The following is an 18,612-nucleotide window of genomic DNA, read 5'->3' on the forward strand; positions in this document are numbered from 1 at the left end:
GATGCGGACCAATTACCTTGCCGCCTTCTCTTTTTTTCTTTTTTTTTTTTTTAATTGAACCTTAAGGTATGTTCTAAGAGACTGTAAAATATTTTTTTTTTTTTTTTTTAATGCTTCTGTTAGTAATTCTCGTTTAACCCTTCAAGGCCGACGCGCCAGCGTTTCGTGTCTCTGTAAGGTGTTATTGCCATTGATGCAAGCAAGGTATTGGCACATTATTGCTCGATTCAGTCATAAAGGTCTGAAGTAACCACTAAGTATGCATGTTATTTGTGTTGAAGTGTCTGGGGTCCAGAGAAGGGGAATAACCAGGCTAGAAACATTCATTTTCGAAATTTTATAGTATTTTTTTTTCTGTTTGTCGAACTATTATATAATCAAAGTGAATTTAATGTTAGAATTGAATTAATTTTTCAACTCTACAGTCCATTATCTTTCAAATAAAGTAGAAATGAAGGTTATATGACAGTCAAGGGGAAGTCGGTGCCAGACACAAATCCTGCCAACCGCACGAACTAAAGTGCAAGCTTTTAGTCATAATGCAAAATTTGTATGACTTGAAGAGTACATATTTATTTAATATATTTGTTATGTATGTATCTATAGTGTCAAAGATCTTACATTTGTAGTTGTTAAAATATAGCTTGTCTCAAAAGGCCCCTGATATAGAGTAACTCTGTTGTTATCAGAGTTACAACAAAATGTACGAGGGAAAACGGTTTCCAAATATGATATTTTCAATCTAAAAAGGAATATTTTAAATCGGATTAGCCGTTTGGGCTGTACACTCTTTATGCGCCAATGTTATATGAAAATGCAACGTTGCCACTAAGAAGGGCTAGGAGAAGTGGATGAATTTTGTAAATGTATGGTGAATGGAAAATGTACGCATGAAGAAGCGATTATTACTTATAAAAAAAAAAAAAAAAAAAAAAAAAAAAAAAAAAAAAAACCTGTACTCCTCATTTAAACATCCAACATTAAAACTGGATTTTCTAAATTTTGCACATTACGTCCTAAGTGGTATGTATTAGCAGGTTCTTCTGGGACACATTCAGTATGCATGTGTACAATACATTAAAACGTTATTCTTCTACTTCATGCATGTCATATAGAAGAGACATATCAAGACTTGATCCGTCATCTAGTTTGTTCTGTGTACAGTCGGGATTGCATCCTGAGGCACTGTTTCGAGTGTCCCTCCAGTGAAAATTTGAGGCAGCTTCTGATTGCAAAATTCGAGGATTTTGATCCTGGGGAGGAAATAACATATTACCAGTGGGTATCAACGGACAGAACAGAATTGGTGAAAAGTACTGTCACACTGGACGAGTATGTGACAATTTTGATAGGAAAGCTTGAAAAGCTTGTGCCACATTCATTTGTTTCCAAAGCACAGTCACATTTCTTAAAGGACAGAAAGAAAAATCTTGAGCCAGAGACACGTCGTTCTGATGGACTTCAGTGAAAATTATTCCTACATAATTCAAGACGAAGTTCAAGGGTATCACTGGTCTACTGATTCCTGTACCCTACATCCAGCAGTACTATATACACGTCTTCCTGGCTCTGCAGACCTGACCTGTTTCTAGTTTGTGTGTGATATCAGATGACTTGGAACACGATGTCGCGCTTGTTTATGAGACTCAAAAACAAATAACTTCTTTTCTGAAAGAGCCATTTCCATATGTTAAAAATGTAAATTACTTTAGTGATGCATGTGCTGCGCAGAAGAAGAATTGTAAAAACTTTATGAACTTGTGTTACCATTATGAGGATTTCTCCTTAAGTGCATCATGGTCATTTTTTGCTACAAGCCATGGTAAATCCCCATGTGATGGCATTGGTGGGACAATTAAATGTCTGCTTAGTAAAGAAAGCTTTCAAAGATGTTCTGATTTTTTAAATACATCAGAAATTTTTTCAGCTTGCTGAAAAAAAGACACACTCATAGATACACGCAAAAACTACAAAATTGTTTTTCTGGTGCACAAACAATTCCTGGAACACGATCATGTCATCAGTTCTCTCCTTTAAGCCAAACCTCGATTGGGACAAAGCGAATCAGTGCTGATCCACATACATGTTATTTTCATTCCTTTGTTTAAGGATTGCTGTTACAGAACTTATTATGAAAGAGAGGAATATATTTACCTCTCTTTCACAATATTTGTATCAAATGTGTTACGAAACACAGTGACACTGTTCATAATCACTTCACACACTTTCAGCACAAACAATTAGTCAATAAATTATTTTTCCTATTTCAATTATGCACTTCCACATGTATATGACAGCAATCCTGAAACAAAGGAATGAAAATAACTTGTATCAATGTACCCAATATAAATTTAGAAACATCCATACTGACTAACAAGAATAATGACCTGTATTGAGTACTGTTCGGAAACGTAATACCTGTCTAAGTAACTCGAAAGGTGGATAATTGCGTAAATTCAAATGAATACATCAAGAAACAAATGAAGTTAAATATAAATTCCTTTGATGCTGCACGTAAATAGCTACAGGCAAATAGTTATCGATTTGAACCCAGATATTCACATGGTCAATATCTTGCAATGTTTAGTTTATGTTGAATTTTGAATAGGGTCCCATTGAGTGCCCAAAATGCAACTTTGTGATGTTTTAGTACACATATGAGACTACAATCTACAGCAATCTTTAGGCTTTCCAATGGTGTTTGTTCCACGCTCTAGTGCACATATTAACCATTTTACGACAATTTTTAATCAACTGAAAAAATGATATTTTTTAGAAATTTTTCACCCTGTATGGGGACACTTTCAGGAGTAGAGAGGTAATATTTAGAGTTCTTTTTCATCTCCCTCTGTAGTAAGGCTGTGCATCAATTTTTACGAAAATCTGAGATGGTCAAGTCTGATGACTTGTTGATTTGACATGGAATGTCCCAGTAGCAAATTCCTTCAGTCTTAAATAGTGAAATCCAATTACTGTGATTGGCATATGCTGAGGTAAGAAATTGATTTCATGCACAAGGAGTTTTACATGTTTCTTTGGTTATGACTTTTCAATTTACTGTAGTGGAAAAATTCAATCATTATTTCTATTCTGTTTTGAAGACTAAAATATAACTGTCGTAAATGTCTATAAAAAGTACGAAATTGGGTTTTGATCTGTACTTGGTATTGGTTCTGTTGTTCCTATTTGTAAATTTCGTTTATGAAAGTACGTCTTCGCAATCGAAAAATAATCCGGTATTGCGCCCCCCCCCCTCCCGACTCCCATCCTTCATTTCTACGTTATTTGGAAGATAATGTACTGTAGTTTTGAAAAATTAATTCAATTTTAACATTAAATTCACTTTGATTATATAATAGTTTGGCAAACAGAAAAAAATTCTATAAAATTTCGAAAATGAATGTTTTCAGCCTAATTATCCCGCTTCTCTGAACCCCTACACACTTCAACACGAACAACACGTACATTTAGTAATTACTTGAGACGTGTGAGACTCAATCGAGCAATAATGTGCCAATACCTTGCTCGTATCAAAGGCAAACAACACTTTACAGACGACACGAAAAGCTGGCGCATTGGCCTTGAAGGGTTAAACGAGAATTACTAACCGAAGCATTCAAAAAATCACTAATTTTATTTTACAGTCTCTTAGAAAAAACATTAAGGTTAAATTAAAAAAAAAAAAAAAAAAAACCGGCAAAGTAATTGGTCCGCCTCAAAGCGATAATTCGCATTACGTAAAATTAGAAATTTACACGAAAAAATAACTATTTTGAAATACAGGGGTGCATTTTTCACCCTTAATGTACAGCAATGTTGATTTAAAAAAAAAAACTCTACAGACTTACATAAACTTTGGGTAGAAATTTCCAAGTGATACATTGCGTACATACTGAGATATAGATTTTTGTATTAAGTTCTACGCAAATTAGATGGCCTCGAGAACGACCGGGATGCCTGAAATTCTGAAACTTTCGTCTCGCCTTTCTCACAAACTATTCGGATTTCGGAAGAAAAATTCCATACCATAGTAGTGTTACCAAGTACACGAAGTTTCATTAAAATCTGAATAGGTGGGTGACATTTCGGATTTTTTCTGGGTGATTTGACGTGGAATGGGCTCGGAAACTATTAGTCTATTTTTCCATAAGTTGCAGACCACAGAAACAGAATATGTAAAATGGTCTTTCGCAGGTCAAAATATAATTCCACAGGTAAAATATCCCCATTCAGTTCTCCAGGCGGAAATACGAGGACTGCTGGAGAAATTTCTGAAATCAATATGAAGTAAGACGTAAAAATTTGGAACTAATTTTATTGTTTTTAGGCGGAAATACGAGAACTGCTGGAGAAATTTCTGCAATCAATATGAAAAAAGATGTAAAAATCTGGAACTAGTTTTATTGTTTTTCAAAGTATTCACCTACAAGCTCGATATACTTTTATATACAATCAAACCAATTTTGAAAGCATTTTTTCCACTCTGAGACTGCTATCATAAAAACCAATGTTCGGAATTCATCAATACGTGATTCGGGCGACCCAAATCACTCTCTTACAATGCATACCATTTTTCATGTGTGGGGAAAAAAAAGAAGTTATTAGGTGATAATAAAGGTGAGTCCAGTAATTCAACATTTTTACTGGACAAAAAAATCAACAGTTTGATGTGTTGAGTGAGAACTGGCGTTGTCATGATGAAGAATGAAGCGATGATTTGTTTTGGTTTTACGCAATTCATTAATCACTAATGACCTCTGGAAAAGGAATTGCAGTATAGCACTCGGCATTTACGATCCTTCGAGCTTCTAAAGCTGTGCTTACAACATGTTCGCTTTAACCAAAGAAACAATTTTTGCTTGGCAGCACTCCTCGAACGAACATCTTTTATTGATTTTGACTCACTTTGAAACACCCAAACAGTTGATGAGCTTCAGGTTAGTATGAATAGATCCAAGTTGCGTACCCTGTAACGTCGTACTATCTCAAATTTAACTGAATGTTTTAAGCATTTGAGCTTCGGTCAAAATGTGTGGGATCCAACGGCTTGGGTTTCTGTATGTTTAAGATGACCATGCAAAATCACATGAATTGCTTTTATATCGATGTTTAAATGTGACTGAATGTTACGATGTCACGTGTCCACCTCTCTCGATCATTTCGCGCAAAGCACCAACATTGCTGGCAACAACAGACATGGACAAGCGACCTCTACGAGATTCATCACTGAGAAATATGCGACCACACTGAAATTCGGAAAACCAATTGTTCGCAGTACTATTCGATGGTGCTTCTTCCCCAAAAGCCAAATGGTGTTTTGCTCGATGCATTGTTTCGGTGTTAAACTACATTTGAAATAATAATAAAAAATATTCTTCGAAGTGTTTGAGAAATTTTTATTTCACAAGAAACAACTACTTCAAATTACTGGGGAAAAAAAAAAAGGAAGGAATAGGCTTAGACAAAGCAAACGCCTATTGTTCCTAATCTTATAATACTAGCGTCACTGCTAGTAGTAGCTTGCAGCAGTCCTCGTATACTGGGAAAGACCATTGAATGAACAGTAACAATGTGCTAAAGATCGTTGGAGAGGAAAGGATAAGCAAGAGCGAAAGAATTAGAATGAGAATATGGAACTTATATATTATGTTATTAGGGAAAAAAAGGAATCTTAAGAAGAGAAATGCCAAATAATCAACATTTCGTGCGAGTTTGTGAAGTTACATGGGAAGTAGTTGGTTACTGAGTAGCGAAGAATATTGAATGTTGTATTCAAGGTAATGAGGAAAGTAGCCGTAACTAACATGAACCTCAGCTCAACATTGGATCCGAACACGAGTTTTTTTTATTGGGAATCGAACCCGGATCTCCCACACCAGAGACGTATACGCTAGTCATATAACCACGAGCGGGTTCGACAAAAAGGATTACAAAGAATTGCGAAATATGAAGACCTAAATCTATGTAATTCGGAGGAAATAAGGAGATATTACAGTAGAAAATAAAAATGAGAAGGTAGCAGCAAGAGGAACGAAGTCTTACGAAAACGAAAATATATTGACGTCTTATATGAGGGAAAGGGTAGGTCGTACAGATTATACTGTAGATGTTGAAGAAGAAAGACAGTGAGGATGATAAAGCCTTTCCTATACTTCGAGACGAGTTTGAAGAAGCTGTACCGAATATGAAGAATGGACAGGCAATCAAAGTAGATAATATGCCAATCAAATTCATCCAGAACATGGGGAAAAGAGTAAGGAAGAATTGTTTCGACTCGTAATAAAATAAATGAAACATGAGAGTGACGGAAAATTTCTTGAAGACAATAATGATACCGTTGGCTAAGAAACCGAACTCAGAAATGTAAGGAATACAAAAATATTAGTCTCATATCGCATGCAACAAAAATCATGCTTCGGACATAGAATACATGATTGTATGAAGAACAAATTGAGAAGGAACGGTTTGGGTTTAAGAAGGGCAATAGGTACAAAATTATTATTTCTTAAGAGTAATAGGTGAAAAGTTCATAGAAAAAGTTATTATCCTTAGAAGTTGCTTTACTGATCTAGAAAAGGTTTTCTAATACCATTAAATAAGTGTTAAAAAGGGATAGAAAAGACAGAGGAAACTGCAACTGGAAGGAGATTTCGACAGCGATTTGAATCTCACTAACCTTACTTAATATCCATCTAGAACAGATAGCGAAGATAGACCTCAATAAGAAGGAAGCGGTATTTCGGTAGCAGATAGAAGGATTGGCTCTATATCGTTTGCAGATATGACGCTTGTCGCGAAATCTTAAGGGAAAAAAAAATGTTGGAAGCCTTGAGGGAAAGCGAAGAATACGGGATGAAAACAAACATTAGAAAAACAAAAGAATGATAACTTGAATGAAGCGGCAGTATCAAATATACAAATAGGAGGGAAGAAACATTAGGACATGTGACATGTTTTTGGTACCTGAGTAATATTTTTAATGAAGACATGAGGTACGAATGTGAAACAAATCTAGGATTGGAATGCCAAAAGCGTAATAAGAAGAAATGTATTTGGTGAAATACAGTTAGAAAAAATACTCGTAGAATGTTTTGTGTGGAGTATTGTACTCTATGGAACAAAAAATGGACACTACGCAAAAGCGACAAAAAAAGACGCTTTCTAAATGTTGGCATGGAGAATAATGAAGAAAATCAGCTAGGTCGAATGAAAATCCAGTAAGGAGGTTTTATGAATAGTAGGAAAGAAAGGAATAATTTTAGATGTAATTAGAAGGAGGACGAGAAACTGGTTAGAGCATTGACTGAAAAAGTTATATGGGAGTGATAAAAGGTAACGGTAGAAGACAAAAGAGGGACAGCGGGACGATATTAAAAGAGAAAATTGCTATATCAAAACGAATAGGTTAACTTAGGACTATGGTTCATAGATAGTTTGTCAAGTTTGAGGCAAGTGATCTGCCACTACTGTCAGAATATCCATGATGACTGGCTAGGGTTCCAGGAAGGTTTGGCAGTTTTGAGGTAGGAGAAAAAAAATTAGATGTATCGAAAAAGACAGCGAGAAACTGGTTAAGACACTGACTGAAAAGGAACTGTAATTATGCAGGAGTGATAGAAGGTATCAGTGGAAGAAAAAAAGAGGGAACGACACTACAATTAATACAAACCACACAAATATATAAGTGAACAGATGATTGATTATATCTAATCACCTTGGCAAATGTTACTTACAAGTTACTACTAAAAGTTTAATATACGATTTTAGCTTAACGTCTAACAGCTAGATATTTTTTTTTATTAAACGGCTACCGTTAACACACTTAAAACAAATTCAAGAAAGTAAATACAGGGAATCATACACATGTAACTTTACATCTATGGTACGAAGTCATGCATTTGTAAGACCAGAATAGTTCTTGATTGGGAAAACTGTTCCACGAGCTGAACACAAACAGAAAAGGGGAAACAAAAGCCATGCAAAACATGAAGCAGGAGAAGCAACATACATACATACATACATACATATATATATATATATATATATATATATATATATATATATATATATATTTAAAAAAGTTAATTTTCTTGTAGAAAGCACAAATACAACACAACATGTTCATGCAAGTTAATGAAATACAAGTGCATAAAAACAAAATAGGCTGAGGGTTACTGCAACGCCAGAATGGAAGACACTGTGAGTGGCTGCTAATGTAAGACATTCCACTTACGTTATTTTGTAGACCTCGATCTCCTATATGCATGGATTCTATAACAATAATAAAATTTTCTTTCATATACCCTGGATTCTGCAGTACCCGATGGGACCAACGGCGAATGCAAGGAAGAAAAAAGAAAAGAACCATGAATAACCACCATCTGTTGCATGAGTGTTGCCAAAATACCAGAATATTAATTACTGACACCTTCAAATTACGTATGTCGCTTTGCTTGTTACGACTATGATTGGTTCGCCAATCTAAGCAAGCGCAATGGCACCCAAGTACATACAGTTCACGACATCATATTTTAATTCAGAATGTAAGATAAAGTAATTTGTCCTTTTAATATCGATATGAACATAATTATATTATTTATCCGGACGTGTTGCGATATCTATAGCTAATATTTGTTTTCAAATGACAAAACCAATCATACTTCACAATCAAAGCCGCATACAGTGGTTACAATAAGATAACTATATATACATAGAATACACTTCCCTTCCATTTCTTACACTCACATTTTCACAATGGCCTCTATCGGGCAAATGGTATGAAAGTAAAATGATTTCAAAAGAGTTTTTCATGTAACCAGGATTCTGTAATTGAAGAAGAAAGTGACGTCACCAATATGAACATTATAACAACACTACAAAATTATATATATATATATCAACTATCCTGCAAAAAATACTACCATTTACATACAAAATGATCTCTAGAATTTCTGCACAATGTTAGGTTTATATACTAACTACAATTAAGATGCATCTATACTCCTATTTATTGTATTCAACCAACACACATAATAAACACACTACACACAAAAACAAACATTATGCATGCTTTTGATATTTTTTTTGATATAACAATCAACTCAGTGTATTTAATTACGCGCATTTATGAGTTTCTCAAAAGGCAGTTGAGAAATGAAAAAGGTAAACGGATCCAATAAAATGTCATTGCATTGATTAAGTGAAGTTCCCCCCAAACTAAATACAGACTTCTTCGAAAATTTCATACCTAGTATTTTTTTTAAAACAAATTTATGCAAGATAAAAAAAGATATCCCATATATATAACCGTGTGTGTGTGTGTGATGGAAGGCGGTTCACTGATTAATGCTTTATATGTACTAATGCGAGGAGTGACACAAGCCGATGTTCAGCAGATAGCCGGTCGTACAGATGCTGAATATCTGATATATTGGTCCCACGCTCACTTAGGTCTTGGGAGTAGCTGGGGAATAATCGTTTCCAGAGACCAATAGGTGTTCAGGCGCCGTCCAACAATGTCTAACACGTGCTCAATAGGACTTAGGTCCGGAGGCATAGCAGGCCACATAGCAGAGCGCAACGGGATGCACTGGTGGTACGAAAATGCGCGCTATCCTCCTGGAAGACGGGAGTTCCGCAGTGTCCGCAAAAGGATGAGGACAAGGGCGTCTATAAGGGGAAAAAGGAGGGAGTGTCCCCACTGGTACTCCAAACTTTTTTTTTTTTTAAAAAAATACATCGCTTTGAGAAGCTTCTACGCCACACTGTCTTTCTCTAATCTCTTCGTCTTCACGGACAATTTTTCTGTTTTGGTATCGTCCATTAATTGTACCCTCCTTCGCCCAGTCCCTCTCTTTCTTGCCACCATACCCTCTAGCACAGTGATTTCCAAAAGGTGGTCTGCGGACCTCTAGGGGTCTGCTGGAGGTCACCAAGGGGTCCTTATTGTATTAATAAAAGTAATCAAATCTATATTCATTCTTAGGGTTACCTATATTCATTCTTACGCTTATTCTTACGTATGACTTATTTTGTTACCGGCCGCCACCTTACAAAACACCAGACTAAATTAATAATAAAAATAAAAAGATTATGTTTGGGTAAGTAAATAATGATGTTCAATTCAGTAAGTGTATTAGAATTTAAATTTGAGTTGAAATCGATTTGGGATTTTAGGGGGTCCGCGACATTAAGGCGAAGATGTGAAGAGGTTCTCAAAGAGAATTTATTGAGAACCGCTGCTCTAGCACGTCCCTCATGATACAGTTCCTTCTTAGCCAATGTCCCAACCGGTTTCTCTTCTTCCTTTTCTCCCTACCATTTCTAATACCCTTTCATTCGTTTTCCGCTCGACCCAGCTAATTCTCTTTATTATTCTCCACACCCATATTTCAAAACCTTCCAGTCGCTTTTTATCCTTTTTGCGTAATGTCCATGTTTCTGATCCATACAGTACAATACTACACGAAGCATTTTATTAGTTTTTCTCAACTCTTTATTCAAGGTCCCACAAATTAGTATTTTCTTCCTTCTAAAGTCTTCTTTCGCCATTCCTATCCTTGCTTTTATTTCACGTTCACACTTCATATTATCACTAATAACACTATCCAGGTACCAAAACATCTGTTCTGTTCCCCCCCCCCCTCCTTCTACATTTGACCGACCTCTTCGTTTCAATCACCATGACTTTTGTCTTTCTAACATTCACGTTCACACCATACTCTTCACAGTCCTTCCTCAAGTTTTCTATCATCTTATTGATTTTCTATTCAGATTCTACAAGTGTCATATCATATGCAAACCGTATACACAATCATTCTACATCCTACTCTAATGCCATCTTGATTTTCTGGTCTCTTTTTTACTCTCTTCTAGATATATACTATATTAAATAATGTAGGCAAGAGACAGCATCCCTGTCGAACTCTCCTTCCAACTGCACTCTCCTCTATCAGTTCCTCCCTTATTCTAACACTTATTTGTTGGTTCATATATAAGGTTCTTATGAGTTTTCGATCTTTCCATTCCAACCAGAACTTGCAACAACAATTCCCAATTTACACAGTAAAAGGCATTTTCTAGATCAATAAATACCTCACCGTATCACCTCTTTCCCTTTTTCTATAAATTTTTCAACGATCACCTTTAATAATCCAATCGTATCTCTTACGCCCTTATCTCTCCTGAACCCGAACTGTTCCTCCTCAACTTTTTCATTTGTTATTCCGTACAACCTTCTGTTCAATTATTTATGTGCATCTGAGTAAAAGATTAGGAAGTAACTTTTGTCAGTTATGAATAAATCACCCGCACATTTTCGTAACTTCAAAATTCTTTGAACACAATGTAAAGTTGGATTGAGATTTGAATCAATGCTAACTCATGGCAGATAAAAAAGAAACTGTAATCTTGAAAGTAACTACGTAAAACATTTTTTTTTTAACGAAATATACGTATTTTATTTATGTTCGAAAAACCGTATGAAGACACTGTTTATCGTAAGAGGGACAAAAAACTAAGAAAAATCTTACCGCTAATACAAATTTATCTGACTTTTTTCACAAACATGTTTTTTCTAACTGTTTCTACCAACAGGGAGCATCTTCAAACTAACCCCACTTTAGTATAATGAGTTGATTATAGTTATCACAAAAAAAAAAAAAAAAAAAAAAACTCTCTCTTCAAGAGCTAAGAGTAATATTATTTAAGGAAAGAGCAGGTGAGTCTCTCTTATGACAATGAAAAACTGCTAACCCCGTAATGGAGGCAATATCCGACTCATTGACAGTCTACGCATAGCTTCTTGTGGCTTTCTGAAAGTATTACTACTGATACGGAAAGTTGGTTGAGTTATAATTCCACTACAAATGCAAACGGGGAATATAAGATATGCATGGGATTCGTAAGTGTTTCAGTTCTCTACAAAACGTTGCCCACGATAAAAATTGCTGACTCTGAATCCCTTACCTGACTAATAAATCCCCGACAGCGTAGTTTCCACTGTAGCAAACTCATGCGTAGAATGGGAAGGGCAATGTCTCGTCATACCGTTTTGGCAATTTTCCCGAAGGTATGCGGACAACGTCTAGCAAATGTCAGAGAAGTTCAAACCCACAGCAGCCCATCGGTGAGGCAGACTTCCGGGGATATCACAGAAATGAACGAAGCTGGGATCACTGGATTTCTCGTCTCCTCCGGCTTCCTTGTGTAGAACGCCTGGGATGATCTAGCGGTACGATTGGAGACCTTGTCCATGTGGCTCCAAACATTTGTAGTATTCTCACTGTACAATTGGGGGGTTGTCTTTAAAGGTAAATAGTCTCCATTGGATCTGGTAATGTACGGTTGACCTCTCACGTAAGAAGAGGTAGTTCCGTATTGTTCGAACGACCCTACCGAAGGAAGGGTATGGGTGTCCCTTTTAATGGTGGCTTACACGTACCATTGGGATTCGGACAAGTAGCTTAGCTACAACGTGTACGTGGTACCTAAACACGTTAAAGATAGGTAGCCCCGTATTGTTTGGGCGGGCCTACCAGGGGAGACACGGCCCCAAATGACAATGTCTGCCTTGAGCAAACGGTCTACATCAGTCATTGGCTCTGGTAATGTACGGTGTACCTCTACTGTAATCAGAGGAAGTCCCGTATTGCTTGGACAACCCTACCGAAGGGAGTGTCGGATTCCTGCCTGCTGGGGGACCAAACGGAGGTGGTGGATGGGCCAATCCCAGGAATCTGGGTAACGGTTCTGATCCCGCCAAAGGGAGGAAACTGTAGATATGGGCCGGTACCAAACTCAAATGGTGACTTAACACGTACCATTGGGCCCGGGATGAGATACGGGAGTATCTCGACGTGTGCGTGGTACCTCTACACGACAAGGAGGTTGCCAGTTGAACGATAGAGGTAGGCAGGGCCGGGATTGAACAAGCCCCCTCGGGCATAGCCTGGGGCCCCAGATTTGGGTTGGACTCTGCCGGGCTGTGATCATACCGTGGGATTCAGTAGCTTGTGGGAGCCAATCCCAGGAATCTGGGTAACTGTGAACACGGGCGGGAGGTGAGCTTGCCTTATAACGCTCGGGCGCCATGCCTGCAGAGCATGGTAGAACTGGCTCGCTAGCAGTCTGCCTCAACCAGTAGGTTAACTGGTAGGCACTCAGGACTTGGTCCGGCCGCACAGTGGGCGTATCCCACTCCCTCAGTGAATGGGGGTTACATCGCTTTGACGAGCCAGAATTAGGGGACAAATTCTGACGGTACACGTGCACATGGATACAATAAAGTATCGAGGAACTACGGGCGGGGTACCTCTTTTGGCGGAACTCGTCCATCAAATAGACCGAACGGTCGCGGGCATGCTCTCCATGCATGCAACTAAGCGTGGCAGTAGTAGACCATTAGCAAACAATATACAAATGGGGGACGTTTTTTTTTCGAAATCTTGTTACCCTTAGTGGCCATTTTTGGTCAAATGTGGTTAATAGAACACACAAAAAATTTCAAATCGATACCTCAATTTTTTGAGGTGCCACCATCGAAAAATGAAATCTTTAAGTTTTACGTCCCACGGTTATGCCGGTTAGGCTAAAGGAGACGGTGATAATGAGAGATGAGTGAAATGGTGGAATGAAGAAAGTGGGAGGAAACGGGAGAACCCCGAGAAAACCCACGAGCACGGTGTTTGCCCACCACAAAGTTCACTTGGCGGGGGCTGGGAGGTGCCACCATCGACTTGAATCTTTCGTAGTAATAATTGTTCTCCAGATAGTCCCAACGCGTATAACGTAAAAAGATTTCAAGACACTAATTCAATTTTTTGAGTTGCCACCATCACTCTGAACTGTGCGGGAAAAGTCAATGATCTTGTGTATTAACGTATATTTGTAAAAATTTCACCAAAAATATTTAAACATGTTAGTGATTTTTCTGTCAGGTATCAGACGACAAAACTGAGTCAAAAATCAATAAAATGAAATGTAATCAAGTTTTCATGCATTTGGAAAACGTGTAATATTTTAAAAGTTTCAGAAAACTCGCTGAGACACATTACAGTTTCTGCAGCTCTTAGCTCATTTCCAAGTAAATTTATTACATTGGAAATAACCCAGAACTCACCACAATGAGGTGGCTGCAGTTCGAGTTCCGCAATCTCTCCCACTCCTGGACTTATCTTTAATTTTGTAGTTGCAGATTACTGGTTCTCAATTGTTGTCTAATATTTACGTTCAGGTACTCATTTTTAACTTGTATTCTGTTTTCTTTGTGAACTGTGGCATCCGCTCCCGAGATTTTATAAGTTGCCAAAATAAGTTCATGGTGAGCGTCTGCACCACACACAGAACTAGCGTTTTCTGTCACTAATTTTCTCATGCGCTCTACTGATTGTGTGGCAAGGAAAACTTGTTCACTTGCAACTGTGGCAATTTTCATGTTATGTTGTAGCTCATCTTTGCTTAGGTGTTGTGTTAGTAATGGCTCCGTCGAGATATACTCAGATCAGTTTATCATATCAGTGTAGGTTTTCGCGTCTAATTTGACTTCAGGAACTTTGAATTCTCTCACACTGGCAGATAAGGACAATGTTCTTGCTTTCAAAATTCTTCTCCAACCGAGCCTTCATATGTTCGCATCTGTGTCCGATATTACTGCCCGAAGTAAATTCTCAGCATGACTAAACCATGCATTTCGTATTATCACTGGATTTATGATTGATTTAGTATTTGAATCCATAGAGCTTCCATAAATGTGTAGCTCCTTGTGTGCATAATGGTTCGCTTTTAATATAAAATCATAAGGAAGAATAAATATTCATTATGTAGAAAACCATAATATTGAGATCTGTTGACAGATTTTCCGTCCCGAAGTAAAGGTGCAAAATTCTACTACCATCTCGCCTGATGTAGATTTCCTTGGTCCTCGTTTAAAGTTTGTTTAGATTGTTTTAAATGTTTATTTCCACGTTTTTTTGGTTCTTTTATACCGCTTCATAAGCCGTTTTGATTCACTTTTGTCTATTCCTCCTAGAAGAAATGGCACCTCTAACTTTAGCACTCGTCTTTCTTTTTTACATTTACAGTGAATCAGTGGATCAACACATTCACACCAAGCAATATCAAATAAGATTTCTCTGGCAAATTTTTGAAATTGTACTATTTTGGCATCACATCTAGAGTTGGATTTTTTTCAATGATTTTAGGAGCTGACGAACTTTCTCGTGATATTGAAGAATTAAGGTAACAATTCGTTGCTGACTTAAAGTAGCTTTCCCACGATACAAGCAAAACAATTGCACTCACAAAAATATACAGAGTAAACCACAGGCTTGTAAACAATAGTATCACGCTACCAAACTAGCAATCAAGAAAACAGTATCACGCTACCAAACTAGCAAAAGCACAACACTCAAATGTGTTCACCTCAAACCGATTGTTATGTCTGAGTAAGCGAATCCATTTGTTTCGACAATTGAGTTACAGGGGAGACAGGTGCCACACACGAACATTATAAATTTCTCGATTTTCTACGAAGTCAAAGCGATGGTGGCACCTCATAAACAAGGGCTAACGATTTCAAATTTCTTTTCTCATTATATTTGAACTATTTGGAAAACAATTATTACTAAAGGTAATACTGTATAAAGTAATACATATTTCACTTATTGTATTAAAAATCTGCGATTTTATAATTTTTTTTTTCGAATTCCAAGCCCATGGCGGCACCTCAAAAAATTGAGGTATCCTTTTGAAATTTTTTCTATGTTATATTAAACACATTTGGACAAAAATGGCCACTAAGGGTAACAAGATCTCGGGAAAAAAAAAAAAAAAAACGTTTTTTCGATATACCCTAATGTGTGTGTCATACAGAAGGTTCATGACGTTCTACTGGAAGTACACTGCGTTGAGTTTGGTGTTGAAAGTCACTTCGACTAGTGGCAGCGTTCCCCGACTGCAATATCCAACCACCACCGCCACAAGTTTTACCTGCACTGCAGCACAGTGAGAACAACTCTTATGGTCCGTTCTACGGTAGAAAATGGATCGGCTCTGTTGACCTTATCAAGCGTGAGCCACCCCTCATCCAGGGTACACACTCATTTCCACTTCTCCACAGCTATGTTTTATACAGTTTTCCGGATGATGTCGGAAACTGCGCCATTTGAGATGGCATGTTGTATGACGAAAATTCCCTGCGTTGGGGAATTCTCCTGTTTCACTGCTCTCCTAATGGCACGCACTGTGCTGGAGTTTCGAGCGGGCAGGGGCTGTGTGTTCCTCAAAATTTTCGTCCGACCACGTACTGCAGAGGCTTGCTGGGCAAATCGTCGGATGACGAGACTCTCACCAGTTTTGCTGACGATTAAACCCTCTTCTTTGTATCGTTTCACTATTGCTAAGTAGATATAATGGGCGAAGTCCACAAATGAATCTATCCCATATAGCTGTTACTTCTATCTTCACTGTTCCATGGATCGGATCGTCACGAAGTACAGGCGCCAGTATATAGCCGGCAATATATCGCGACAATGGCAGTTAAATGCGTAGTTCGGAAGGGATATGAAGAGACTAATTTTATTGTCGACAAACTTCTGCTATGTTCGAGTTGATAAAAGCTTCTCTAATTCTATTCCTAGATAATTCGAAAAACCACAATTAAGTGAAACATTCATCCATTGCAGAGTTCTTGCTGTCTTCTGAAAACTCTCAATACATTGATAAGCATTTGAATGAACTCATACCTAAAGCAGTCATCAATTCTTGTTTTAAAATTATTAAAATGTATTAAATATAATTTATTAATATCTACATCCCATCTCACCCCATTCCTTTCCTGTTGTGGGGTTAATGTATCCTAGATTTTGTGTAATTTAGTAGTACTGAAACAGAAAAAAAGCTTTTATGGTTAAATCGAAGAGCATTAAGTAAATATATTATTTAAAAAAAAAAAAAAAAAAAAAACTTATGCTGTTAGTGTAATTATTTTAGTTGCGACATAGCGTATAACGTGCTATCTATGTTTTGTTTCGCATGACATTTTAATCTGAAGACACAGGTCAATGTGATAACTTAATGAATCACTCGAAGCCTTTCCTCTCTCTTGTCTTCCCCCAACTGGCATACATCAAGTAATATCAGCTCTCTCATTTTTTTTTTTCAAAATATACGAAAATACCTAAAGCATTTCGAATACTGGAATAAAGCTATTTATTTATTTTAAATTAGTAGTGTAAATTTTGTATTAGTAATTGTGCTTTTGAGAAAAAGTCATCTCTACGTGAGACCGTATTTTCTAGAATGGAATATATGATCGACACTAAAGGCGTGAGTGAGAACCATTTGGTTATATCAGAGACTCAATGGATGGGATGCGTTCTTTTAGGTGTATGTCATACATTATGTATATAGGCTAATGAAGACTAAACCTTCATAGGCAATCGAACCCACAACTCACACATTACAGGCGATATGTGATGACTGATTCAAATTTAATTATATTTTATTTGCTCTGTAGTTTCTACTTATGCTTTAATGTTATCGTGCCAGCAATTTTAAAGAAATTATTTTATGTAATTAACTGTGGGACTTTCTTTATTGTTTTAATTACAAATATTTTTTCAGCCTATATCGAATTCCCTGTTTGATTATTTATTCAGTAATAAATTTTCAACCGAAAAACATCTAGAATGGAGAGTGAGGAAGATGTCCAGGATCTTTCATTTATCACTCATCACGGTTTCAAAATCAAGAAAGTATATGCCCATTTTCATCCATGGATGTATTGATTCCTCGATAAATCTTCCAATACTTTCAATCCTTCGCTCATCTATTGATCCATGTGATTCCACAAGTTCGAATCAATTTAGTACAGGGTTGTACTCTTTTCATACTTCAATCATTCAACATTATTATCTTTCATTTGATTATATGTCTAGTCAGCTCCATTACTTCGAATTTTATTATATTTATTTTTCTTTATGTACATCCACTTTTCAAGAATCTTTAGTACACAGACGTTTGCAGATGGAATAATATAAGGAACTTCTTAACAAGTGGATATCACACGATTTATTTTGTCTATTAACCCTTTTAAGTTTTTCCGGTCGTTTTCGACCGATATTGTAGTGTCTTAAAGATTCGATTAAAAGAGAATTAAGAATGCTATTTAGTTCCTTTTTTTTTTTTTCCAAAAGAGGAGGCATTCAAGAAAGCCTTGGAAGGGTCTATACGCTTCCGAACGTCAGAACATAGGGGGTATGACGTCATCAATTTACAAATTCCCTTTTTTTACTGAGGTCTAACTTCAACATTTTTTGGTGAGCTTCTCTTTAATCCTAGAATCCTAATATTTTCCATAAACAATCAGTGGACCCATTAGTTTTTACGAGAATTTTTTCGTATCTCTTCGTCAACACAGAAGGGGGTTCAGAGGGACAAAAGGGTAAAAAAAGGGATATTTTTTTGACCAAAAATCCCACTTTCACGATTCTTGCTCCGCTCGACTACATGATAGGGACATTTGAGTGGTACTTTCTGAAAGCCTGCTCGATTCTGAAGAGAACGACGTATGAATCATCATCCTACGATAATTAGGGACGTGTCAGGAAATTT

The 18,612-nt window shown here is 36.9% G+C and overlaps 1 protein-coding gene across 3 annotated transcripts in view; it reads right to left on the minus strand.

The window, feature by feature from the left end:
- Nucleotides 1-18,612, minus strand: part of vib (phosphatidylinositol transfer protein vib) — a 159,145-nt gene that overhangs the window by 34,729 nt on the left and 105,804 nt on the right. Inside the window, exon 5 of one of the 3 annotated variants that reach the window (XM_081768845.1) lies at nt 8,234-8,311. The exons of 1 other annotated variant lie outside the window; for it this stretch is intronic. In XM_081768845.1, coding sequence (XP_081624971.1) covers nt 8,234-8,311 — 78 coding nt within the window. Of the gene's footprint in view, nt 1-8,233; nt 8,312-8,745; nt 8,824-18,612 lie in introns of all 3 variants that reach the window. One more of the 3 variants, XM_081768846.1, reaches the window with a different exon arrangement.

The sequence above is a fragment of the Thermobia domestica genome, chromosome 8 (genome assembly GCF_964235325.1).
Source record: "Thermobia domestica chromosome 8, izTheDome1.hap1.1, whole genome shotgun sequence".
Lineage (NCBI taxonomy): Eukaryota > Metazoa > Arthropoda > Insecta > Zygentoma > Lepismatidae > Thermobia > Thermobia domestica.